The sequence below is a fragment of the Thamnophis sirtalis genome, unplaced genomic scaffold (genome assembly GCF_051295495.1).
Source record: "Thamnophis sirtalis isolate CommonGarterSnake01/CBP01778 unplaced genomic scaffold, rThaSir2_p1.2 scaffold_4, whole genome shotgun sequence".
Taxonomy (NCBI): domain Eukaryota; kingdom Metazoa; phylum Chordata; class Lepidosauria; order Squamata; family Natricidae; genus Thamnophis; species Thamnophis sirtalis.
The window spans coordinates 113,622,179-113,643,350 of NW_028261384.1; the positions used below are offsets into that span (position 1 = coordinate 113,622,179).

Here is a 21,172-nt window from a genome sequence, read left to right on the forward strand (position 1 = left end):
TTTCTTCCTGAAAATTTTCTTTTTTCTATTTAGCCATGGTCACTGGAATACTTTGTGAATTTTCTTTTTGTGAATTATTGTAGAAGTTTACAAAGCCTTCTGATCGGCTTAAATCTCTAAATATTAGGGGCCAAAGTAATACACGTGTGTGTGTCTCTTCTCCTTATCACTCCTTCAAATACTAGAATAGGCGTTGTATTTATGCCATAATTCTCTAATGAAATACTCCGCCTACCTGCTGTTCATCAACACACTGCTGTGCCAGATTAGCTAATTGCAAACATATTATATGGAAAAGAGAATTGCTGTCATTTTCAAAGCTAGAATTCCTTAAAGAATTGCTAAAGAAAACATGTTTGTCATGTCTGAACAATTTTTTTTAATTGTAACCTCTTGAGAAAGAAATCATTTTTCTTTGAACAGTCCAAAAACAAAGGAAGGTAACCAACTGTACATGTATTCCTTGACTTGCAACAGTTCATTTAGTAACTGTTCAAAGTTACAACAGCACTGAAAAAAGTCACTGATGATCATTTCTTACACCTATGACCATTGCATGGTCACGTGATCAAAATTAAAATGGTTGGCAACTGGCTCATATTTATGATGGTTACAGTGTCAAAGGGTCATGTCATCTGGTTTTGCAACCTTCTGAGAAGCGGAGTCAATGGGGAAGCCAGATTCACTCAACACCTATGTTACTAACTTAACAATTGCAATGATTCACTGAACAGTAGGCAAGAAAAGAAGTAAAATGGGGTAAAACTCACTTAGCAAATGTTTCACTTACGATACCAACATAAATGTTTGGCTCAATTGCAGTCATAAATTGAAAATTACCAATATTAAGATTTGAATTTGCAGCTGAAAATTAATGCATTTCATCACAGGAGTTCTCTAATTTCAAACATGCTTTGCAGAAATCTAGGGAGTAAGATTTGAAATATCCTAAATTCTAGGAAATTTTTCTAGACACACATAAAATTTCCCTTTTTAAAATAGCACTTTCCCCTTCTACTCTATTCCAATGTAATGGTTATCCATTATAAAACTATGGATCTTCTTTTACTATAATCCTCAAACTTTAGAAGATTGTTGTATCTAATAGTGCCAGGCCCCTCACATCCATGCCCAGCCCTCTGGAGCTTGCCATGCCAGGGGAGGAATGAGACCCTGTTGAACCGCAGAGCCCACCACCGCTTGAGCAGGGAGGACGAGGAGGAGGAGAAGGACAACAGTGGTGAGGCCTTGTGCCAGCCAGCTGGCCAGGCAAGGAGTAGGTCAGGTGGGGGCTGGGTAGGCTGCCTGGCTGGGGAGGGGGATCATGGCCGCTCAGATGGCCCCTGCCACTGCGCAAGGAGCTTGGGTGTCCCGGCTCCATCCGAGCGGGATGCGGGAGTCTATGGTGGGAGTCTATGTCCGGATGCCCCGCCGCTGTGTCCACCATAGATGTGGGACACCTCTGTTGGATACAGTGGCAGGGCGTTCGAACTCCCTGCCACTGTGTCCGACATAGAGCGGCTTTTGCCCGCTTGCCTCACCAGCCATAAACCTCACCGCACGTCACTGCAGCAAATAGCCTGAGCCTGTAAAGATGAAGTGAGGAAAGCTAAGGCTCACAATGAAGAAAGGCTTGCCACAAAAGTAAAAATTAACAAAAAAAAGGTTCTTCCAACATGTTAAAAACAAGAAAAGGGTTAAGGAAACAATTGGTCCATTGCTAGGAGAAAGTGGTAAGAAGGTGACAAGCAACCGGGAGAAAGCAGAACTATTTAACTCATGTTTTGCAGCTGTCTTTACACAAAGGGATAAAACAGTCCAACCTATCAAAAACAGCACCACAAAAATCAGATTAGGAACACAAATTGAAATAGGGAAGAAAATGATAAGTGAGCACCTGTCTACCCTAAACAAGTTCAAATCACCAGGACCGGGTGAATTGTACCCCAGAGTTCTGAAGGAACTGGCAGACAAGATCTCAGAACCACTGAATTATATCTTTCAGAGATCCTGGAACACCGGGAAACTACCAGAGGACGGGGAAAGAGCTGATGGTCCTTAGGCACAAAGAGTGCCTAATGCTGTAAATTGATTGTTCATTATGTTTAACATTTATTTTGGTTTCATATTTTTGTATTGCATTCTGTCCAGAACCTGCCTATAAATTGAGAACTCTTCAGAATGAAAATTGTATTTCTAACATTAAATCTTTCTTTCATATTCTTCTTAGCAGTCCCCTATGGTTCATTTGAGGCCTCAGAACAATAATGTAAAATTTGGGGAGAAAAATGCAACCCAGCATTCCAGCACTGGAAGATAAAATAGAAAATGTCTCCACAGCTACTGAGTATTTTCCCTTGGAGCTCATATAGGAAGGAACAAAGGCTAACCAAACACGACAAAAAACCAACATGCTGAAAGTGATGAACTTTGCTTCGTTGAAACTATCAGGTAACTTCCTGGCAAAAAAAGTCACAGTAAAACAGGCAAAAGCCAAGAAGCCCAGGTAGCCCAACACAGAGTGAAACATGAGTACAGACCCTTCATTACATTCCAATACTATTTTTTTAGACATTGAATGGATGTCAGCATTTGGGAATGGAGGGGAGTTTATTAACCACATGGCACAGATGAGTATTTGAATGAGAGAACAGGAAATTACAATATAATTGGCCAGTCTCCTTCCCACCAACTTTCTCAACCTAGATCCTGGCTTTGTGGCCATGAATGCCAAAATCACAGTGATAGTTTTGGCCAGTACACACAGAAGAGCCACTGAAAACACAACGCCAAAAGTAACTTGTCAGAGAAGACATGTCACCTTCTGGGGGAAGCCAATGAATAGCAGTGCACTAAGAAAACACAACAGAAGAGAGAAAAGGAGACTGTAGGTGAGGTTCTGATTATTGGCTTTGATAATGGGAGTGTTGTAATGTTTTATAAATGCTCCAACCATCAAAGCTGTTATCAAAGAAAATAAAAGGGCAAGAAAAGCTAAACTGATCCTCAAATATCCATCATAAGATAAGTAGGTAAAGGTCTTAGGAATACAGATATCCTCGCTCTTGCTTGGATATTTTCCAGTTGTAGCAATCATTAATATCTGAAATATGGAATCAGTTTCATATAGTTAGAAAATGTATGCTACTATTATCTTGACAAATGAGCAAAACCAGCTTTTGTTACAACACTGAAAACTTTTTCACTTGGTGAACAGGATACCGAATAAACTTAAGTTGATTCTAGATTTTTTTTAAAAAAGGAACAGTTTAAAGCCTTAAACTTTCAAAAAGCCTTTATGAAAAATTTCTGAATTTATTGAGGAAGGATAGAATAAGAAGACACACTCCATTTTCAATTGTTAAGCATTAAAGAAGCAATGACAAAGAAGCAACCACATTGGATAAGACTGCTATGTTATTCCAATAGCAATAAAAGGATTGTGAGGCGAGCTCTCAAATTTAGATGAATATACCATAAATTTTGAACATGTATAAAAATGCAAAATTACCCACATGGGCTTTTGAGTAGAACAATGTTGATCTAAGCTTTCAGAATCTGATCAGGAAAGCCTATTCTGAGTTCTGAGTTCTGAGATTTTGTATAGGAGAACTAATCCTTGGTGTGAGGTTTGAAGTGTATATGTTGTGTACATGCTTGTCCATATGTAGGCTTAAGGGCATGTGAGTCAACTATGTACATTTTGAAACATATCCATGTCTACCTTAATTTCAAAAGAATAAATATTGCATTATGTCAACTATTCTTTTCAAGGTTTGTGGAGTACCCTGATTTTATTGTTCTCTGACAGGGCATGTTTCTAAAGGTCAGTTGATATTTTAAGGATTTGCATTTATTATATCTTTATATTTTTCCATTGTACAAATTCCTTATTTTCATTAGCATGATAAACCAAAATAAATCCACTAAAACTAGGATTTATATATCCTGGAGAGGGAAGTATACTAGATTTACTGGATTTCCTAAACAGACAAACTTAGCAGAGCCATTTTTATTATAAACTGAGTATGCTATCCATCCAATTTATCATATTGCATCTTATAGATTTATCATTACCAGAACTATAAATTAATTATAATTATAATTCACATATTTAGCTTCAGATATGCTTACTTCTATCAGTTCCTTACCATTTAAGTAATTTATATTGGATACATACATACATACATACATACATACATACATACATACATACATACATACATACATACAATGTATACATACTGGTACATAGGGACATATATTTTTGCTTCTACAGAAAAAAGTACCTTAACAGACAAAGGCAGAATGAATAAAACAGAACATTTCAATTTCCCTTGCAAATGTGCTACCTGTAGAATCTTGTAGAGACTCAAGATGATAGCCACATCAAAGGAAGTTTGAGAATCCAGACCCCCAATCACTGCAGCAACCTTATATTGAATATCACATAGATAATTAGGGACAAATCTCTCTAGTGTCTATATAAGTAGCATTGTAGAATAATAAGTCCATTTTGCATTTAAATAGCTGTCATAATGATGGAAAGCCAAAGTGACATTTGGTAAAATCTGCAGGTTTTCATTGATCTTCTTTACTGCAAATGCCACAGCCAGGATCTGCTGATAATATTTTGTCAGTATGCTAAAAGAAGAATTGGATTTAGTACCATAAGTACAATTCACACTTCATAAAAAACATTATTATTACTTAAGACTTTGTCTTTATCATTATTCATTTTAATATTTCAGGATTTTTCCTTGAGAAAACCTTAGATTATACAATTATTACCAAAAATCAAAAGAACAACAAAAATATATCTAGTCATACAGATTTTCAGAGCAAAATATTCTTTTCAATATTTTTAATAAAGAAATTGTTTTACACGAGGCTGTACTAAATAAGATTTTTAACCATTCAAAATCACCACAAAATGCTATTTAACATACATAACAAAAGTATCTTTCTTCAAATTAGTAAATTAACCAGTTCCTCCTGATATCACATAGGAATCAATAAGAAGAAATAATATGAAACCAGAACAAACAAAAAACCTTTTACTTTGAACAAAAAGAATAATAAGTATAACACTTTTGAACATCTTACTTAATCTCACTGAACAATGCAGGTAGAGGTTCTTCTGTGAAGGAAACAGGTGGAGAGACAATAAATATTTGAGAAACAATGCTGCCGATCATGAAATCTCCAGATAAATGATATTTGTGAGGTAGAGTCTGGGGCTGATAGAATTTGCATTGATCCTTGCATGTCATTTGAGGGAACAATATTGATAATACAAAAATTAGTATCAGTATTCTATGTACAATTTTCTTAACCAGAAGTAAATTTCTATCAGATTATTAAAGTATCCAAGACAACACTACTTCATGAATTTTATATTCATTCCTTTAATTTATTCTAAAATGTGAAGACTCCATGATCAACATAGATCTGTTTAGAATGTTTGACTACAATGCTAGATTCTGAGGATGTTTACATACATACATACATACATACATACATACATACATACATCTTCACAAACCATGACATTAAATTAGCTATGGAAATTGCTCAGCCCCCCTTTTTTAAAGCAGCATAATTATAGTCATTTGTGAATACAATCACAATTGTCCATTAAATTTGTAGATTCCCTATAAAGTTGTAAAAGAAAAATTGTTTATTGTATCTTTCCAAGAAAAACGAGAATGTAGGATTGAGGGGAAAAGAATACCAGAAATATGGTCTGATGCTAGAAAGCAATTCTGTGTGCCTGGCCTATGTGGTAAAATAAAATACATAAATACATGATGTTCAAAGAAAATAAAGATTTGATTAACTGGCTTTTAGCCAATATGCTAAGAAATATTGAACCATTATTTTAGCACAACTGCTTTTATTCAATTACCTGGAACACTTTTAGCCTGCCATTTAATTGAAACAATCTGTTTATAAATATGCATTATGGCAAAGGCAACATATGGTAATGTGGACTCACTTTCTCCTCACTTCATAGCATGGAAGAACTCTGTTTAAGGAAATATTTTAAACTGCACAGATAGATTGAGGATACGTTTGCACCATCTACCAAGAGGTGATTTCATGATTGATTATCTGGTGCAAAATACAATGGCTTACGTGTTTAATGGTCTCACTACTGCTAAGGACCATCACTGGTATGGCAGCCCTAATTGTTTATACCACTTTTAAACTTCCTCAATTCATTATGGACTATATAAAATTCCAATAGGATGTAATGTTTACATAAATGTGGATAACACCACATTTACCAGATAAATTTCCCCTCCCCCATTGATCCTGGAGGAAAGGCCTGCAAAAGATGCTCTTATCATGAGGTATGATGGGAGCTACATGGAAGAAGGCAGTTCTGCTTCTTGGGGATATCTTATCGTCCAATGCAAGTCTTACTCTTATTCACTGAAGACAAAGCATTTGAAGACACTAGGTTCCATTTATAACAGTGGTGGTTTCCTACCAGTTTGGACTGGTTCAGCTGAACCGGTAGTGGTTTGGTGGCATGGGTTGCTAGAATTGGGAGTGACCCAGACCTACCATGCCCCCAAACTGGTTCTCCAGGCGGCGCCATAGGCTCTACCATCTTGTTTTCTGCTTATGTTCATGTACAGAACAATTTTTAGTGTACTGTGCATGTATGCACGCATGGCCACGAGTGAACTGGCAGTGGTGACTGCTGGAACCCACCCCTGATTTATAACAGCAAGGTTGTTAAAGTGCTTCTTCTTATGCTTAGGAAACCAAACTTAGTTAGGGTAGCTAACTTAGTTCTCATAACAAGTGAAAACTCTGATTATATACTGGTAGATCTGTCCATGAGAGGATCCAGAGAGTCATACCAGAGAAAAGATAGAATTTGACCTAAAGTTTTTATAGGAAAAATAACTAACTTGGTGAAAAATATTGTGGTTTTTCCCCATACACATTTTGGATTGATGGGGCAAAATAAAATTTAATATTATACTTTGAGAAGTACAGTTAAAATGAAGGCAATATTGTTACAAGAGAATATATAATAAATACTTTAAAATGTGCATTTTTTCTTACCATCAGTTTTTTTCAAATTAATTATTTCTTAGTATTTTTTTCAGGTCTCAATATCAAAATGAAACATTGGGGGCACGGAGAATACAACCTAGCAATCCAATGCTGGAGGCTAAAATGGAAAAAAAATTCCACAGCCACCATAATCTGCAAAGATTATAAATGTGAGGATTGATCAGAAAGTTAATTTTCATCAATTCAAAAGATTTCTAAGTAAGGTAGTCACTACCTGTATGTATTTTCAGAGCTTTTGAGGATTCCAGAATTTCTAATCAAACAAGGAAGCAGATTATCTAACAAAATATATATTATACAGTATAGATGGATAGATAATATAAATGGAGAAAAAAGAGAGATGCAATAGACACTATAGAAAAATAAAAATAATAAGAATATAATATTGTAATAAAAACTAAATTATTGGATAGAAGTATAATCTTTATTGTCATTGTACTTAAATACAACAAAATTGGTTGTATATCATTATGTAAATTCCATTTGTAATTTTAGTTCAGATTTGTTAGGATATGCTGCAAATAAGTAAGTGTACAATACTAATTTCAATAATACCATAATAGTTTTGATTTGAGATTGGCAATGGATGTAGCAGCAGATGAGACATTATTAGAAAAATTTCAACACAAGAAGGTTGTTGACAAAAATAGGAGGCTCCAAATTCTTTTGTTCAGTTGGTTTTCTTTAGTATTTGCCTTGTTTATCTTTTATTGTATTCAGTATGTACACCTAATGTTGGCTATAACTGTTTCCTGTTTAATAGTATATATGTTTGTCTTATACTATTTACATAGTATACTGTTTCATTATTTACCAGATGAAGCTTCCAGATACTCTGGAAAGCAGCCTCATCTACAGTGATTTATAGTAATCCAATATGAAAAAAAAAAGAGCAAAAGAATGCCTGAAAATAAAGTTGAGGAATCCCCAAGGAACTGCAGAAAGGAGCATGTTTGTTAGATACAAACCGGGGATGGGTTTCTCGCCCCGTTACAACTGGTTCGGTTGGAACGAGGCTGGCGGCGTCCTCGTGCATGCGCGCGGTGCACGCATGCGTACTAGCATCTGCACGATGTTACAGCTGCTCCTGGAGGATCGCGCAGGCGCTGTATGCGTCCTGCGCATGCATGGAAGCGCAGAACTCGTCAAAACCGGGTAAGGACCACAGGCGGGCGAGCGGGCCCTTCGCCGTTCCTGGAAGTTACTTACTTCCAGGTTCGCCAACCAACCGGTTCACAGGGACCGCCGCGAACCGGTTGAAACCCACCCCTGATACAAACAGAAGTTTTGTCTTTAACTTTGTTGGAAAATAGGAGATGAATTTTGAAGACCTTGGGATGAAATGTCAGTAAGTATGAATGCATTCTTTATAATGGTTCAATTCCAGTAACAACTTACATTCTTTGAATAAATTTATTTTAAATTTTATTTCATTTTTGAAAAAAATATTTTAAAAACTAATATATATATATATATATATATAAATAATATTTATATTTATTTATATATAAATTTATATATAAATATTTATATATATATATATAAATAAAAAACAAAAGAACATCACTAATAACAGGAAAAATAAGAGAATAAAAATATGAACCACTAGTCATTTCAACTATATATCAATTATGAAACAATATATGGAAATTAAAATTAAACTTCTTTTAATTGTCATGTAATATAGTCCAGAAGGAGACAATATTTATTTTAAATAAAATATTATTTATTGAATTTTCCTACATTTAAAATACAAGACACAAAAGACAGATTTACGCTTATAACAGCTTTTCCATATTGGTATCAATATCTTTCATAACAATCCTTCATACAAAAATTCTATCTCAATTTCACTATTCTAAGTTATATCCTTATTTAAGTTATAACATCAAATCAATATCATATATTTCTTATACCTTTTACATTCTATATATTATACTTCAACATTTTATGCCCTAAATTTTATGTTTACTCTCAAGCCAGGAATGCCGTCTATTCCAAATGTGATAGTACTTGGTTTCTTTCCTCTCCTTAATTTCCATAGACAGTCCATTCATATCTGCACATTCATACATTTTCCCTCTTATAGTAGGGTATGGAGGATTAATGTTTGCTCCAAATTCTGTGCTAAAATGATTCTACTTGCAGTTAGAATATTTAATGTTATGCATTGTAATTTTTTCTCTATTTTCCCATCAGAGATAACCAGGAGAAACAGTTCTGGCTTCAATCTATCCTTTGTTTAGTGATCTCTTTCAGCCACTTTCTTATCTTATGCCAATATTTCCTGACCTTAGGACAGGTCCATCACATGTGGTAGAACGTTCCCTGCTTAAACCCACATCTCCAGCACTCTGGTGATCGGTTTGAGAACATCTTAGCCAACCTGACTGGTGGTAGATGCCATCGATAAAATATTTCAGAGGTTCTCCTTATAATATTTCCCACCTAGACTCCTTCTCCAGAAGAAGCCAATATTTTTATTCACTTCACCAATGAAAAAAACAGAGAAGAATATTTTTCTGAAACACTCTTCAGAAGAGTCAGAAACTGAAATGTTCATTGAAGGGTTTCCAATGGGATTCAGAAATCAAGTTTAAAAGAACAACTTTGGGGCATTTTCATACAAAGCATGAGAAAATGAACAAGAAGTTGACATTTTTGTACTTCCTTGCACAGAGTAGCTTTAATTTCTTTCAAAACTGAATAGTACTCTCTCTGAGTAATGCAGAGTTACATTCCTATTCCATGATCTTCTATGAGGAGAAGCTGGAAAAATATACCAGTATTGATAGCAGCTATTTTGTCAACAGAACACTTTCAGCGAAGGAGGCTTATTTATCTTGTAGTTGTTATATTTCATTATCGCGTCATTCCTTTAGTCTATCTTCAACTCCTATAACAACCCGCTATTATAAGGACTATTAAGAAAATAGGGAAAAACTTTGTTTCATATGCTCGTAATTAAATCGTAAAATATTTGCACACTGAATTTCACAGAAATGTCTTTTTGTGTGTATTTTCAAATTCAAAGTATAACATAGCACATCTAGACAAACAACCTAGCACATCAGGGTCCCCAATCTGTAGGCTGCAGCCCACTATCAACATTTGTAGTTCCATTCGTGCAGGTGGCATGTGTGCACATTCGCCAGTCACACAGATGAAGCTGTGCATGTGCACATGCACCTGCCCCTCACACAAAACCATTCCTTCTTCCTCCTTCCTCCCCATGCCAGATGGCCAACCCAGAAAAGTTGGGAAACATTGGTATAGATTTAACTTTCTGTGAAATTTCAGGTTATTTTAATGAGGCCTCTGTGAGACTCACTAAAGTATGCTTGCCATTCCTGAAAAAGTGATATAAATTTACATTGTTATAACTCCGAAAAAATGATAAATATGGAGAAATATTTAAAATAGGTTCCTGGGACTTATCATGTTATGATTCTTTAATGTTATTTAAATGAATAAGAGAAGAGGAAATGGAGGAGGAAGAAAGAAGAAAAATTAGATCAAATGAGTACCATATAGTGGAGCTTTGTCATACATATTTGTATTTAACATTTTTATTGAGTTATAAGTCCACGGAGGAGGATGAGATGGAACTGGAACCAGTGGAGGTTGAGGAGGCAGTGCCTGGTCCCTTGGGCTTGGGACAGCTTGCCAACAGGGAGGAACAGGATGATCAAGAGAGTGGGGAAGAGAGGGCAGGCAGTAGAAATGAGAAGCAATGGAACTCATAACTCAGGTTATGAGCAAGGACTGCATCCTCCTGATCCCTGAGCATGGAGAGGGGAGAAGAGGTGAGGACAATGCAGACCAATCTGATGATTCAGGAGGAGAGCACCCCACCCCTCTTCATAAGGCACACCTGGTCCCTGAGACTTAAGGAGACACTGTGGGGGGGGGGATGCTATTCAGGAACAAGCACTGAATTCATGGAGTTTTGTGTGCCATTGCCAACATCTGGATTTCATTGGACTTCTTGCCTTCTCATTGCCTTGTTCCTTTGCGTTGTGGACTCATTGCTTGCTTCTTTGCTTCGTGAACTCACTGTCTTGCTCTTTTGCTTCATGGACTCATTGCTTTGTTCTCTTGCCTCATTGGACTTATTTCCTTGAAGCCATTATGCTAACAGCATTTTGCTGGACTGCTTGCAGACAGAGGGAGCTGGAGGTGTGTGTGTGAGTGCTTTGCTCCAGGACTTGCTGTAAACGTGGGAGCGTTTGGGGGGAAGTTGGAGCAATAAAGGGGAGTTTGAACTATCAGCTGACTGTGTTGCCTCTGTGCCTTGCTTTGGGTGATCACAATAAGATACAAAATACAAAAGTAAATAGGAAAGCAGTGAGAAGGAAGGGAGATAAGAAAAGTGAGGAAGGGTTAGGAAAAAGAAAAAGAAATGTTGACTTCTGATTCTCTCTGTTGCAGTAAAATAAGGCATTAACATCAAGCCATAACTTTTTTATAATAATATAAACTAGCCGTTTCTATAAAGAATCTATCGATCTAATTGGTAAAACCCAAAATCAAACCTTCATTTTTTTCCCCACTTCAAGCAGTCATACAGATTTGACAAAGGTCAGTTCCCACAAACTACAGCATGCAATCTAGACAAATTCAGACATGTTCTACCAAGTTTTGTTAATATATAAAAATAATAGCTATAATATTGTTAATTAATGAAAGAAGCATAGCTATATTAGCAAAAGCAACCAAGGAACATCCATTGCAAGGGGTAGTTAGGTTTAGGGCATTAATGAAACTAGATTTTACTTCTGGAGCATGTCTCAAAATCCAGCTGGTGTGGGCACTAATCCGAATATAAATACCAGGACGTTTGGGGGCAGCACAAACATCTCCCCAGCTCACTACACCAGCCAAAACCCAATCTCCATTCCATGGACAAAGCAATGGTCCCCCTGAATCCCCCTGTAAAATAAAGGAATAAAACATTAATCTCCAAGAATATAACATCTACTATCAGGTTCTTATATATGACTGATAGGTGAGTCTTACTTCAACCTTAGATATATGATCATATCACACTACCCAAAGGCTTTGATCAAGACAGTCTAGATGGGGCAAAGTGCTCTGGATTCCAAGAAAAGAAAATGATGAGTGGATTCAATATATATTGTATTCCATATATACTAGAAGGGCAGAGATTCTCATTCCTATGGTAGCAATTTTACTGTCCCCATCTTCAGACCAATCAGCACCTTGTTGCTTGGAAAGCTAGCAGCTCAGGTTCAAGACCTGAGCTGCACATGGTATGGTGAGTTCCTGTCCTCACTCCAGCTCCTGTCAACCTAGCAGTTTGAAATCAATCAAATGCAAGTAGAAAAATAAGTAGCACTTTGGTGGAAAGATAACAGTGCTCTATAAGATGATGGCTACATGACCATGGAAATGTATTTGGGCAGTGCTGGCTCAATGTTCTTGAAAGAGAGCTGAACACCGCACCCTGATAGTTGGCAATGACTATCTGAGTAAAATCTGCAGGGATTCATTTACCTTTCCCTTCACCTCTATGTATTGTTGTGATAAAAAATGCAATATGCTTAAAATGAATAAAAAAGAATGTTAGATTCTATAGTGGTTAGGTGACTGGGCCTACAAACAAAGAAACTGTGAATTTTAGCCCATTCTAGGCACAAAACCAGTTGGGTAGTCTTGGTCAAGTCATTCTCTCTTATCCCTAGGAAGAAGGCAAGGGCAAGCCCTCCCACAAAATCTGGCCAAGAAAAGAGACTTTTCCAGGCAATCAACAGAAGTCAACAATGGCTCAAAGGCACATGCATACAAATGATTATTACCTGGCAAGCATCCTTCCCTCCTTCCATGTAGCCTGCACATATCATGTCATCTTTTATTACTTCCACTATCCCAGGCTTTTTGTAGTCACTGTAAAGAGTCTCACAGGTAGCCCTATCAATAAGGGGAAGAAGCACTTCCTGCAAAAGCTCAGGTTCAGGAAGTGGGACTGGGAAAAAGAGAAAATAAATATATTTCTTCAGATTGCATCAAAGAAGAAAGTAGAACATCTATGTAAAAGAATGAATTTTAGCACACTGAACAGTTTGTCAATACATTTATTGCTGAAATTTAAACAAAGTTAAACTATTAAACAATTCATCATCATGCTCTTCTTTAAACAATTATTTAAATACACAAATTCTAAACAACAATTAAAGGTGCATAAGCCCATTTTATCTTGCATTTGTCCAGACAATTATTAAAATCTTTGATAACTTAGTTCTCTTTTTACTTGTTGTTTTTCCTCCAAAAAAAGTATTATTTTATGTTAGGCTTCACAAATCCATCTCAAAATATTGCTCCATTCCAACAGAGCCAATTAGTAGAAGTTGGGGGCAGGATAAGGTTCTAATTGTGTGTGTATGTGCATTAAGGATTTTGTCCTTAACTTGTTTCTGGCTTGTATTTAAAATATAAGCATTTTTTTAAAAGATCTACCAAAAAATGACCACCATTGGATGAAATAGGTTCACATTTATGACAAAAACAAATATAATTTGTTTAATGACTAAAATGACTCACTTTACAACCAGGGACGTGCAGTCAGGGGAGGCAGGGGAGGCAGAGCCTCACCACTGTCATCATGAAAAGAAAAAAAATGTAAAAGGAAAAAGGCAAGAGCTTAGGTCAGGCTGAGCTAGTTGCTGCCAGAGTCACCATGGATGACTCTGCTTAGTGCTTAACTGTTTAAAAAAGCCTCTAAAAAGGGCCCTCTACAGAAGGCGGCAGGAGAACGACGTGCCTCATCTAGTCTGGCATTTTATGATCACTCGAACAGAGTTAAGCAAGGGTTAAAAGCCGAAAAATTCCTGACGTAGATGAGGCACATCATTCTCTCGCCACCTCCTGTAGAGGGTGGTTTTTTAGAGGCTTTTTTAAACAGTTAAGCAGAGTCATCCACACGGTAACTCTGGCAGCAACCAGCTTAGCTTGACCTCAGCTCTCACCTTTTTCCTTTTACATTTTTTTTTCTTTTCATGATGGCAGGCAAGAGCAGAGTAGAAATCCTCTTTGAAACAACTGGAAAAGGTACGTGTGGGTCAGAGGGAGGGGGAGGAATTCAAACTTCATCCTCCTGGTGCAACTTTGTGTGTGTGTGTGTGTGTGTGTGTGTGTGTGTGTTTGAGAGAGGAGGGAGGAAGCGTATTGAGACAGTTCTTGAGTTTATGCACTATGTAACATTCTAATACCATGCCTTTGGGTCTTCTGAAAATTTAATTATCCAATCATAAGCAAAAACAATGTTTTCAGTAGAATGAATTTCCACTTCCACTTACACCTGCCAGCCAAAATGCTGCTAGTGGTATTGCTAACATGGGCCAAGAAAAACCTAAATTTTCTCAATCCTGGTGCAGCTGTGTGTGTGTCTGTGTGTGTGTGTTTGAGAGAGGGTGGGGGGAGGGAGAGGGAGTGGGAGGAAGGAGGGGAAGGGAGAAGAAAAAGAAAAAGAAACAAGGAAACTTATTTAGCAAAGGAGAAAAACAAATGCTGTCGCTTTAAATTGGAACTTAGCATGCCTGGCTGTGAAATTTTGGGAGTTGAAGTCCACAAGTCTAAAAAAATTGCTGCCTCACCAGCCATAAACCTCACCGCACGTCACTGTTCACAGCCATCATAAAAATGGTTGTAGAATCAAGGCTGGTCACATGGTGCCTTGACTTACAATAACAACAGTTTAAAATCAAACTTCTGATCCCAATTTTGATTGTAAATCAGGGACTCTGCTAATAATTTGGAACATACTTACACATGAGTAGCTACAAACACCAAAAGAGATAGCACTTCATATAGATATATATGATAGCTAGATAACTAGATTAGACAGCTAGATGGATAGAGAGTAGATGTGTAGAGAGTAGATGTGTAGAGGGATAGAGAGAAAGGGAGTGGGGGAGAGAGGGGGATAAAACATATAAACATTTAGATATATAGAAGAAATTACACACACACACACACACACACACACACACACACACACACACATATACAGCACAGGTTCGATTCCCAGGGTATGGCTAGCTGATGAGAGCTAAATAGCTTGAAATAGATCTATACTAGTCTCCCTTTATTTATTTATCAGCACAAACATAACAAATATATATACATACATACATACACACACATATATATCACATAATATAGAAATATATCAGATAGCCTCACCTTGTGGTCCAATGTTCCCCCAGCCTGCAACCCAACAACCCAATCTGGGAGGGAAGACAATGGAAGATCCTGGTAAACAGGCAGGCTGGATATGCTGGGTGAAATTCACAGGGGTTTCAAGTTCTATTAGCGCAATATCTTGGCCTTTTATGAGCTCAGTGTAGTTGGAGTGTATGATAATTTGCTTCACATTTACTAGTACCGACTGTGGTCCAGGATTGGAGAGATTGTAGGATCCCAAAAGAATGGCAAATAAAGAGGGATCTGAGAGACTGTAGACCGAGAAAATAGTTAATATAACATAAACAGGATTATGGGAATGAAAACAGATATATTGTTTAAAATTCAGCTAGGAAGAGGAGGAGGTTGAAATTAGGCAGTTAAGAGAAAGTTGAAGAGGAATTTAAATTGTGGTTGAGAAACAGGAAAGGAAATCTTGTGAGGAGATTGGGCTTACCCCCTCCCCCCCAAAAAAAAAGAATTCTAAAAAAACATGATAGAATCTACTGGACAAGGTATGACTGACAACTCACTTCCTTAGAAATTGGAGGACATGAGTCATGAGTGGCTAACAATAGCTAATAGCTTGAATCTATGGTTTCTCAATGAAAGAATGGAAGAAACGTATCACTAGGATGCCAGATCTCTTGGTAAAGGGAATGAAGTTTAATTAGTTTAAATTAGTTCCAGAAGTCTGAGAATCAAACCTTGTGAGATTTTGTATGAAAGGAGTGAACTTTGGAAAGTGATCTCACCTGGCAAAGCAATGTGCTGCTGAGAGAACCCAGCGTGAGGCAATGAGGGTTCCCCCACAGTGATGTGACTCTAATATCTGTACGCTGGCCTGCCATGGCCATGAACCCACCTCAGCGACTGAACCTCCTACTATTCGGGAAGAGGGGATAAATCGGCCACAAGCTGTGGGGAGAGCAAGATAGGCAGATTAGTGTCTGGATCCTGAGTTCCCTGCAGCTGAAATCCATAGAAAATTTTATTCACCTGGAGGTGGCTGGGCCTCTGTAATGCCTGTGAAAACAAGAAAATAAATATCAAAAGAGTGAATGGATTGAACAGGAAAGCCAAAGATAAAACAAAAGAGGGCATATAAATAATCTAGAAGTTATATACTACATTAGGATCATTTTTAGATCAGGAATGTCTATCATGACATGAAAAGATACATTTTTGAATTATTCATTCATTCATTCATTCATTCATTCATTAATATATGAGACTTGGAACTTTAAAAATGTGCTGTGTTATTCAAAAATGACCATTCTCAGTGCAGCAAGTATCACTACTTCGTTTATCTCTGGTAAAGATACAGATCTGAAGGAACTTTTGACCCAATACCATTCAAAGAGTTTCAGAACTTAGGAGGATTTGTATGAGATAAAAACAGTGAGACATCTTCAGCACTTTTTTTAACATTGCCTCTATACATTATCATTCTCTTCCTTTTTAAAATCAAATTGAAATATTTAAAATAAATAAAATAAAATAGCGTAGATGAGATATTTGTAAAATTCTGTTTTCACCTCGTCATTATGGGATACTGAGTGTAGATTAATGAAAAAAATGAATTTTAGCAAATGTAGAATCAGCCTGCAGCATAACAAAATTGTCAAAAGTGAAGAAGGTCTGAATACTTTAACATTAAATGGCAACAGATCACACATCTCTATTAATTTTCCTCAAAAGAGCACAAGTAAACCAGTTGTTTTCCCAGGTGGTGAATCAATTCCTTCCTGTCCTTCAAACTATAAAAGAGAGCTTCTGTGGCAGGATAGAAAAATAATTTTATCCCATTTTAAGTATAGCCCAAATGATCATTCCTTATCTATGCTTGATACATAACTGAATGTAATAAAATATCCAATGCAATATTCTCTCTGTAAATGAAGAAACTTAGCAGTAGAATGATAAATTGTTGTTGTTGTTAGTTGCAAAGTCATGTATGAACCCATCGTGACCCCATGGACAATGTTCCTACAGGGCTTCCTGTCCTCTACCATCCTCTGGAGTCCATTTAAGTTCACACCTACTGCTTTTTGTGACTCCATCCAGCCACCTCATTCTGTCATCTCCTTCTTCTTTTGCCCTCAATCTTTCCCAGCATTAAACTCTTCTCCAGTGAGTCCTTCCTTCTCATTAAGTGGCCAAAGTATTTGAGTATCATCTTTGGGATCTGGACTTCTAAAGAGCAGTCAGAGTTGATCTCCTCTAGGATTGACTGGTTTGATCACCTTGCAGTCCAAGGGATTCGCAGGAGTCTCCTCCAGCAAGGCCTCAATTCTTTGGCACTCAGCATTTCTTATGGTCCAGCTTTCATAGCTATACATTGCAACTGGGAAAACCATAGCCTTTTTTTGGAAGGTGATGTCCTTGCTTTTTAGTATGCTAATGATATGTTAGCTTTAGCAATAGATGACAGCCCATATATAATAAGGTTTAGAGTGCCCAATTAGCACCATGTAAGAATACCACAAATTGAAGTGTCATTTCAAGAGAAATTTTAGACAACAACAAAGAAGCAATGTCTTTGTATTTTTTTGCTACTGTCTAGTGATTTTTGACATTTTTGAAAATCAGTGTCTGATCCTGGATGCACTATAATTAGAGTACAGTAGTCAAAGCAATCAACAGAAAGACAGAAAATGTGAATGATCCTCTTTTTTACATACCCGGTTTTCCCCCAAATAAGACCTCCCCAGATAATAAGCCCAATTAGGCTTTTGAGCGCATGCACTAAAATAAGCCCTCCTCCCAAAATAAGCTCTTCCCAAAAATATTGCAACACAGCAGCAGCCATGACCATCCTTGCCACCTCCTGCCCCTCAAAAATAATAAGACCTCATGGAAAATAAGGCCAAGAGCTTATTTTCCATCCTTCCGAGGTGGGTAAAATGAGGACCCAGATTGTTGTTGGGGGCAATATATGCTGACTCTGTAAACCGCTTAGAGAGGGCTGAAAGCCCTATGAAGCGGTATATAAGTCTAACTATTTTGGGGGTCAAAAGAAAATAAGACCCTGTCTTATTTTCAGGGAAACACTGTGTTTTTGAATTTACAATTAAACATTTCCATCTTTAAACTTTTCTACATTAATGTAAGTTTTCTACTCCTTTACTTATATGCTATATTCTTATAATTCTCCTTCCAATGCCCCTCAATGAACATTTGAACTTGTGTTTTTTAACGTCCACTCCTATGGGTCTATAACACAAATATACAACTTGAGGCTCCAAGCTACATGTGGCCCAAACACCTTGAGAGAGACAAAAATATCTCCAGAAGGGGACTTCCGGGGAGTGGCCTGTCGCCGGTCGGCAGCTTAACAGAGCTGCCCCCAGAATTCAGGATCGTTATCTACTCAATATCAAGAAGATAACTCTTTTTTCAGACAAGAAAAAAGCAGTGAGGAATCTCAGCTGGTAAGAATCTTCTTTGAAGTTCACAGTTTGTTTCTTTGTGAGCTGTGGACGGAGGGGGAGGGTCAACCCAAAGCTGAGTCATTCAACTCCGACCTGAACTTCGCAGCTGTTATTCACAGCACGAGACAGGACCCCCTCCCCCTCAGGACAATCTTTAGAAAAGAGACTATTAAAAATCAATACGAGCAAAGACCAACTTGTGAACTTTTAAACCTTTCTCTATCTGAAATACCAGCTTCAATGTTATAAAAACCTCTTTTGCTTAATTGTCTTCAAAATGGCGTTTACAGCTTCTGCATCTGTTATCTCCGGCTTCCTGCTACAGAAGTAAATAAATAATCTCTTATAATTTAATTAGAGCTACTCCCTTAAAGCTTTCAAGACTCTTTGTTGATTCAGACACATTCCAAACATTCTAAACGGACTTTCTCTTTTGAAATCCTCCGTAAAACCCCTTGGGAAAAAAAAAAAGAAAAAAAAAAGAAGGGAAAAAAGGGGGGGGAGGAATTTCTTTTTCTCCACATAGCACAGTGGATTAGTAATTTAGAATAAATAATTAAAACCAAAATATAATGGCATCCAAATCAACCTCTGTTAAATTACCTCCAAAAACGTCTCCCATACCTGGCACAAAGTTGCAGCCCCCACCATCTATGCCCCCTAGTGGAGATGTACTAACAAAAGAATTTTTTCTGGAAATGTTCAAAGAATCCAGAGAACAGAACTTAGAAATGTTTAAAGAATTCAGAGAACAGAATCTAGAAATGATTAAAGATTTCAAAGATGAAATAAGGAATGAGATGGAAGTTCTATATGACAAATTTGATACCAGGGTCACTAAAATGAATGATAATATGATGGGAATTGTAAATGTGATAACAGAATATATTTCTGGAATGGAAGATAATTTAGAAACTCTCAATGAAGCAAAAACTAACCTGATATCCAAAACTGAAGTGGTGGAACAAAAAATTGATAATGCTGAAAAACAAATTATTATGATACAGTATAAGCAGATGGAGCTTGCATTAAGAGTGAGGGGGCTGCGTGAAGAAAAGCAGGAGAACTTAAAGCAAATGTTTTCTGAAGCTTTTGACCGTCTGGTGGGAAAACCGGGATCCAATTTTGATTGGCAGATTGACAGGATTTTTCGTGTTAACTCATGGGCGGCAAAACAAAGGCAACTTCCCCGAGACGTGGTAATATACTTTGTTACAAGAGAATCTAGAAATATGATACTACAAGAGTCCTACAATACTAAGCTTCAAATTGGTGGACAGGACCTGATTGTTCTGAAAGAAATACCGCCTCAGATGCTAAGAGCCAGAAGAGATTATGCTTTTCTGGTGGAAGAGCTCAGAAGGCGCCAGATACAGTACAGATGGGATGCCCCATTCGGTATTATAGTTACAATGGACAAACAAAGATATCGTCTCAGCTCTGTATGGAAAGCTCATGATTTCTATCATAAGATTCTGAAGATGGGATACCCTGAACCTTCGGGATATGGTGAAAAACCACGAGACGAACAAGATAAACAGCAAACCACACAACCATTAGATAAAATGTATCATCTCCCTCTTCCGGAAGGGCAAGGAGTCAAGGAAAAAAGATCCAACCGCAAGACCACCAGACAAACGGATAAACAAGCTACTATGCAACAATCTCAACAATCATTGGCCACTGACCAAGGAGCTACTGCAACAAGCTCAGAAGCTGTGGGAGGAGCCAAACCAAAGGTGAGACAGGCCTTGCGGGAGGCTCTAAAAAAGCTTCAGGCAACCAAAAATGACAACTAAGATTTTGACATGGAATGTTAACGGATTGAACTCTCCACAGAAAAGAAAGAAAATATTTCATTATCTTAAACAGTTTAAGAATGACATAATTTGCTTGCAAGAAACTCATATCAAATCAACCGATCAAAAATATTTGTTTAACCCCAAACTGGGCCAACATTTTGCGACCTCAGCCATGGAAAAGAAAAATGGCATAGTAATATATTTAAGAAAAGACATTAAAGCTGAGCTAATTGAAGCAGATCCCTTTGGAAGATATATTGCATTAGATTTAATCTTAGAAGGGAAAAAGACGTTACTTTTGGGAATTTATGCTCCTAATCAACAACAAGATGGATTTTATAGAAATCTCCATGCTAAATTAGTACAGTGGGATTTTGAGTCTTGTATATTAATGGGTGACTGGAATGGCGTGATCGACACCAAAAGAGATAAGAAGACAGCTCGCCCGAACACCAAATTTCGAGCTAAGTTACCCAAACCCTTTTTTGACATGCTGGACGACTTTGAATTGCGAGACGCTTGGCGCGAGAGGCATGCAGAAGAATATGACTTTACCTTTTTTTCCAATAGACATCAATCTCTTTCAAGGATTGATTTTATACTAATTACAAATGATTTACTTTGTAGGGTGAAGAAGAC

General features: G+C 37.2%; 1 protein-coding gene across 1 annotated transcript; it reads right to left on the bottom strand.

Moving 5' to 3' along the window:
- Window positions 1–10,681: 10,681 nt before the first annotated feature.
- LOC106548768 (serine protease 27) lies at window positions 10,682–16,219 on the bottom strand (the record flags this gene model as incomplete). The annotated part of the gene is made up of 4 exons (XM_014066215.2): window positions 10,682–12,027; window positions 12,915–13,081; window positions 15,298–15,569; window positions 16,053–16,219. Coding segments are annotated over 4 exons (894 nt in total), but the record flags the coding sequence as incomplete, so codon positions are not given.
- Between the last annotated feature and the right edge of the window lie 4,953 nt (window positions 16,220–21,172).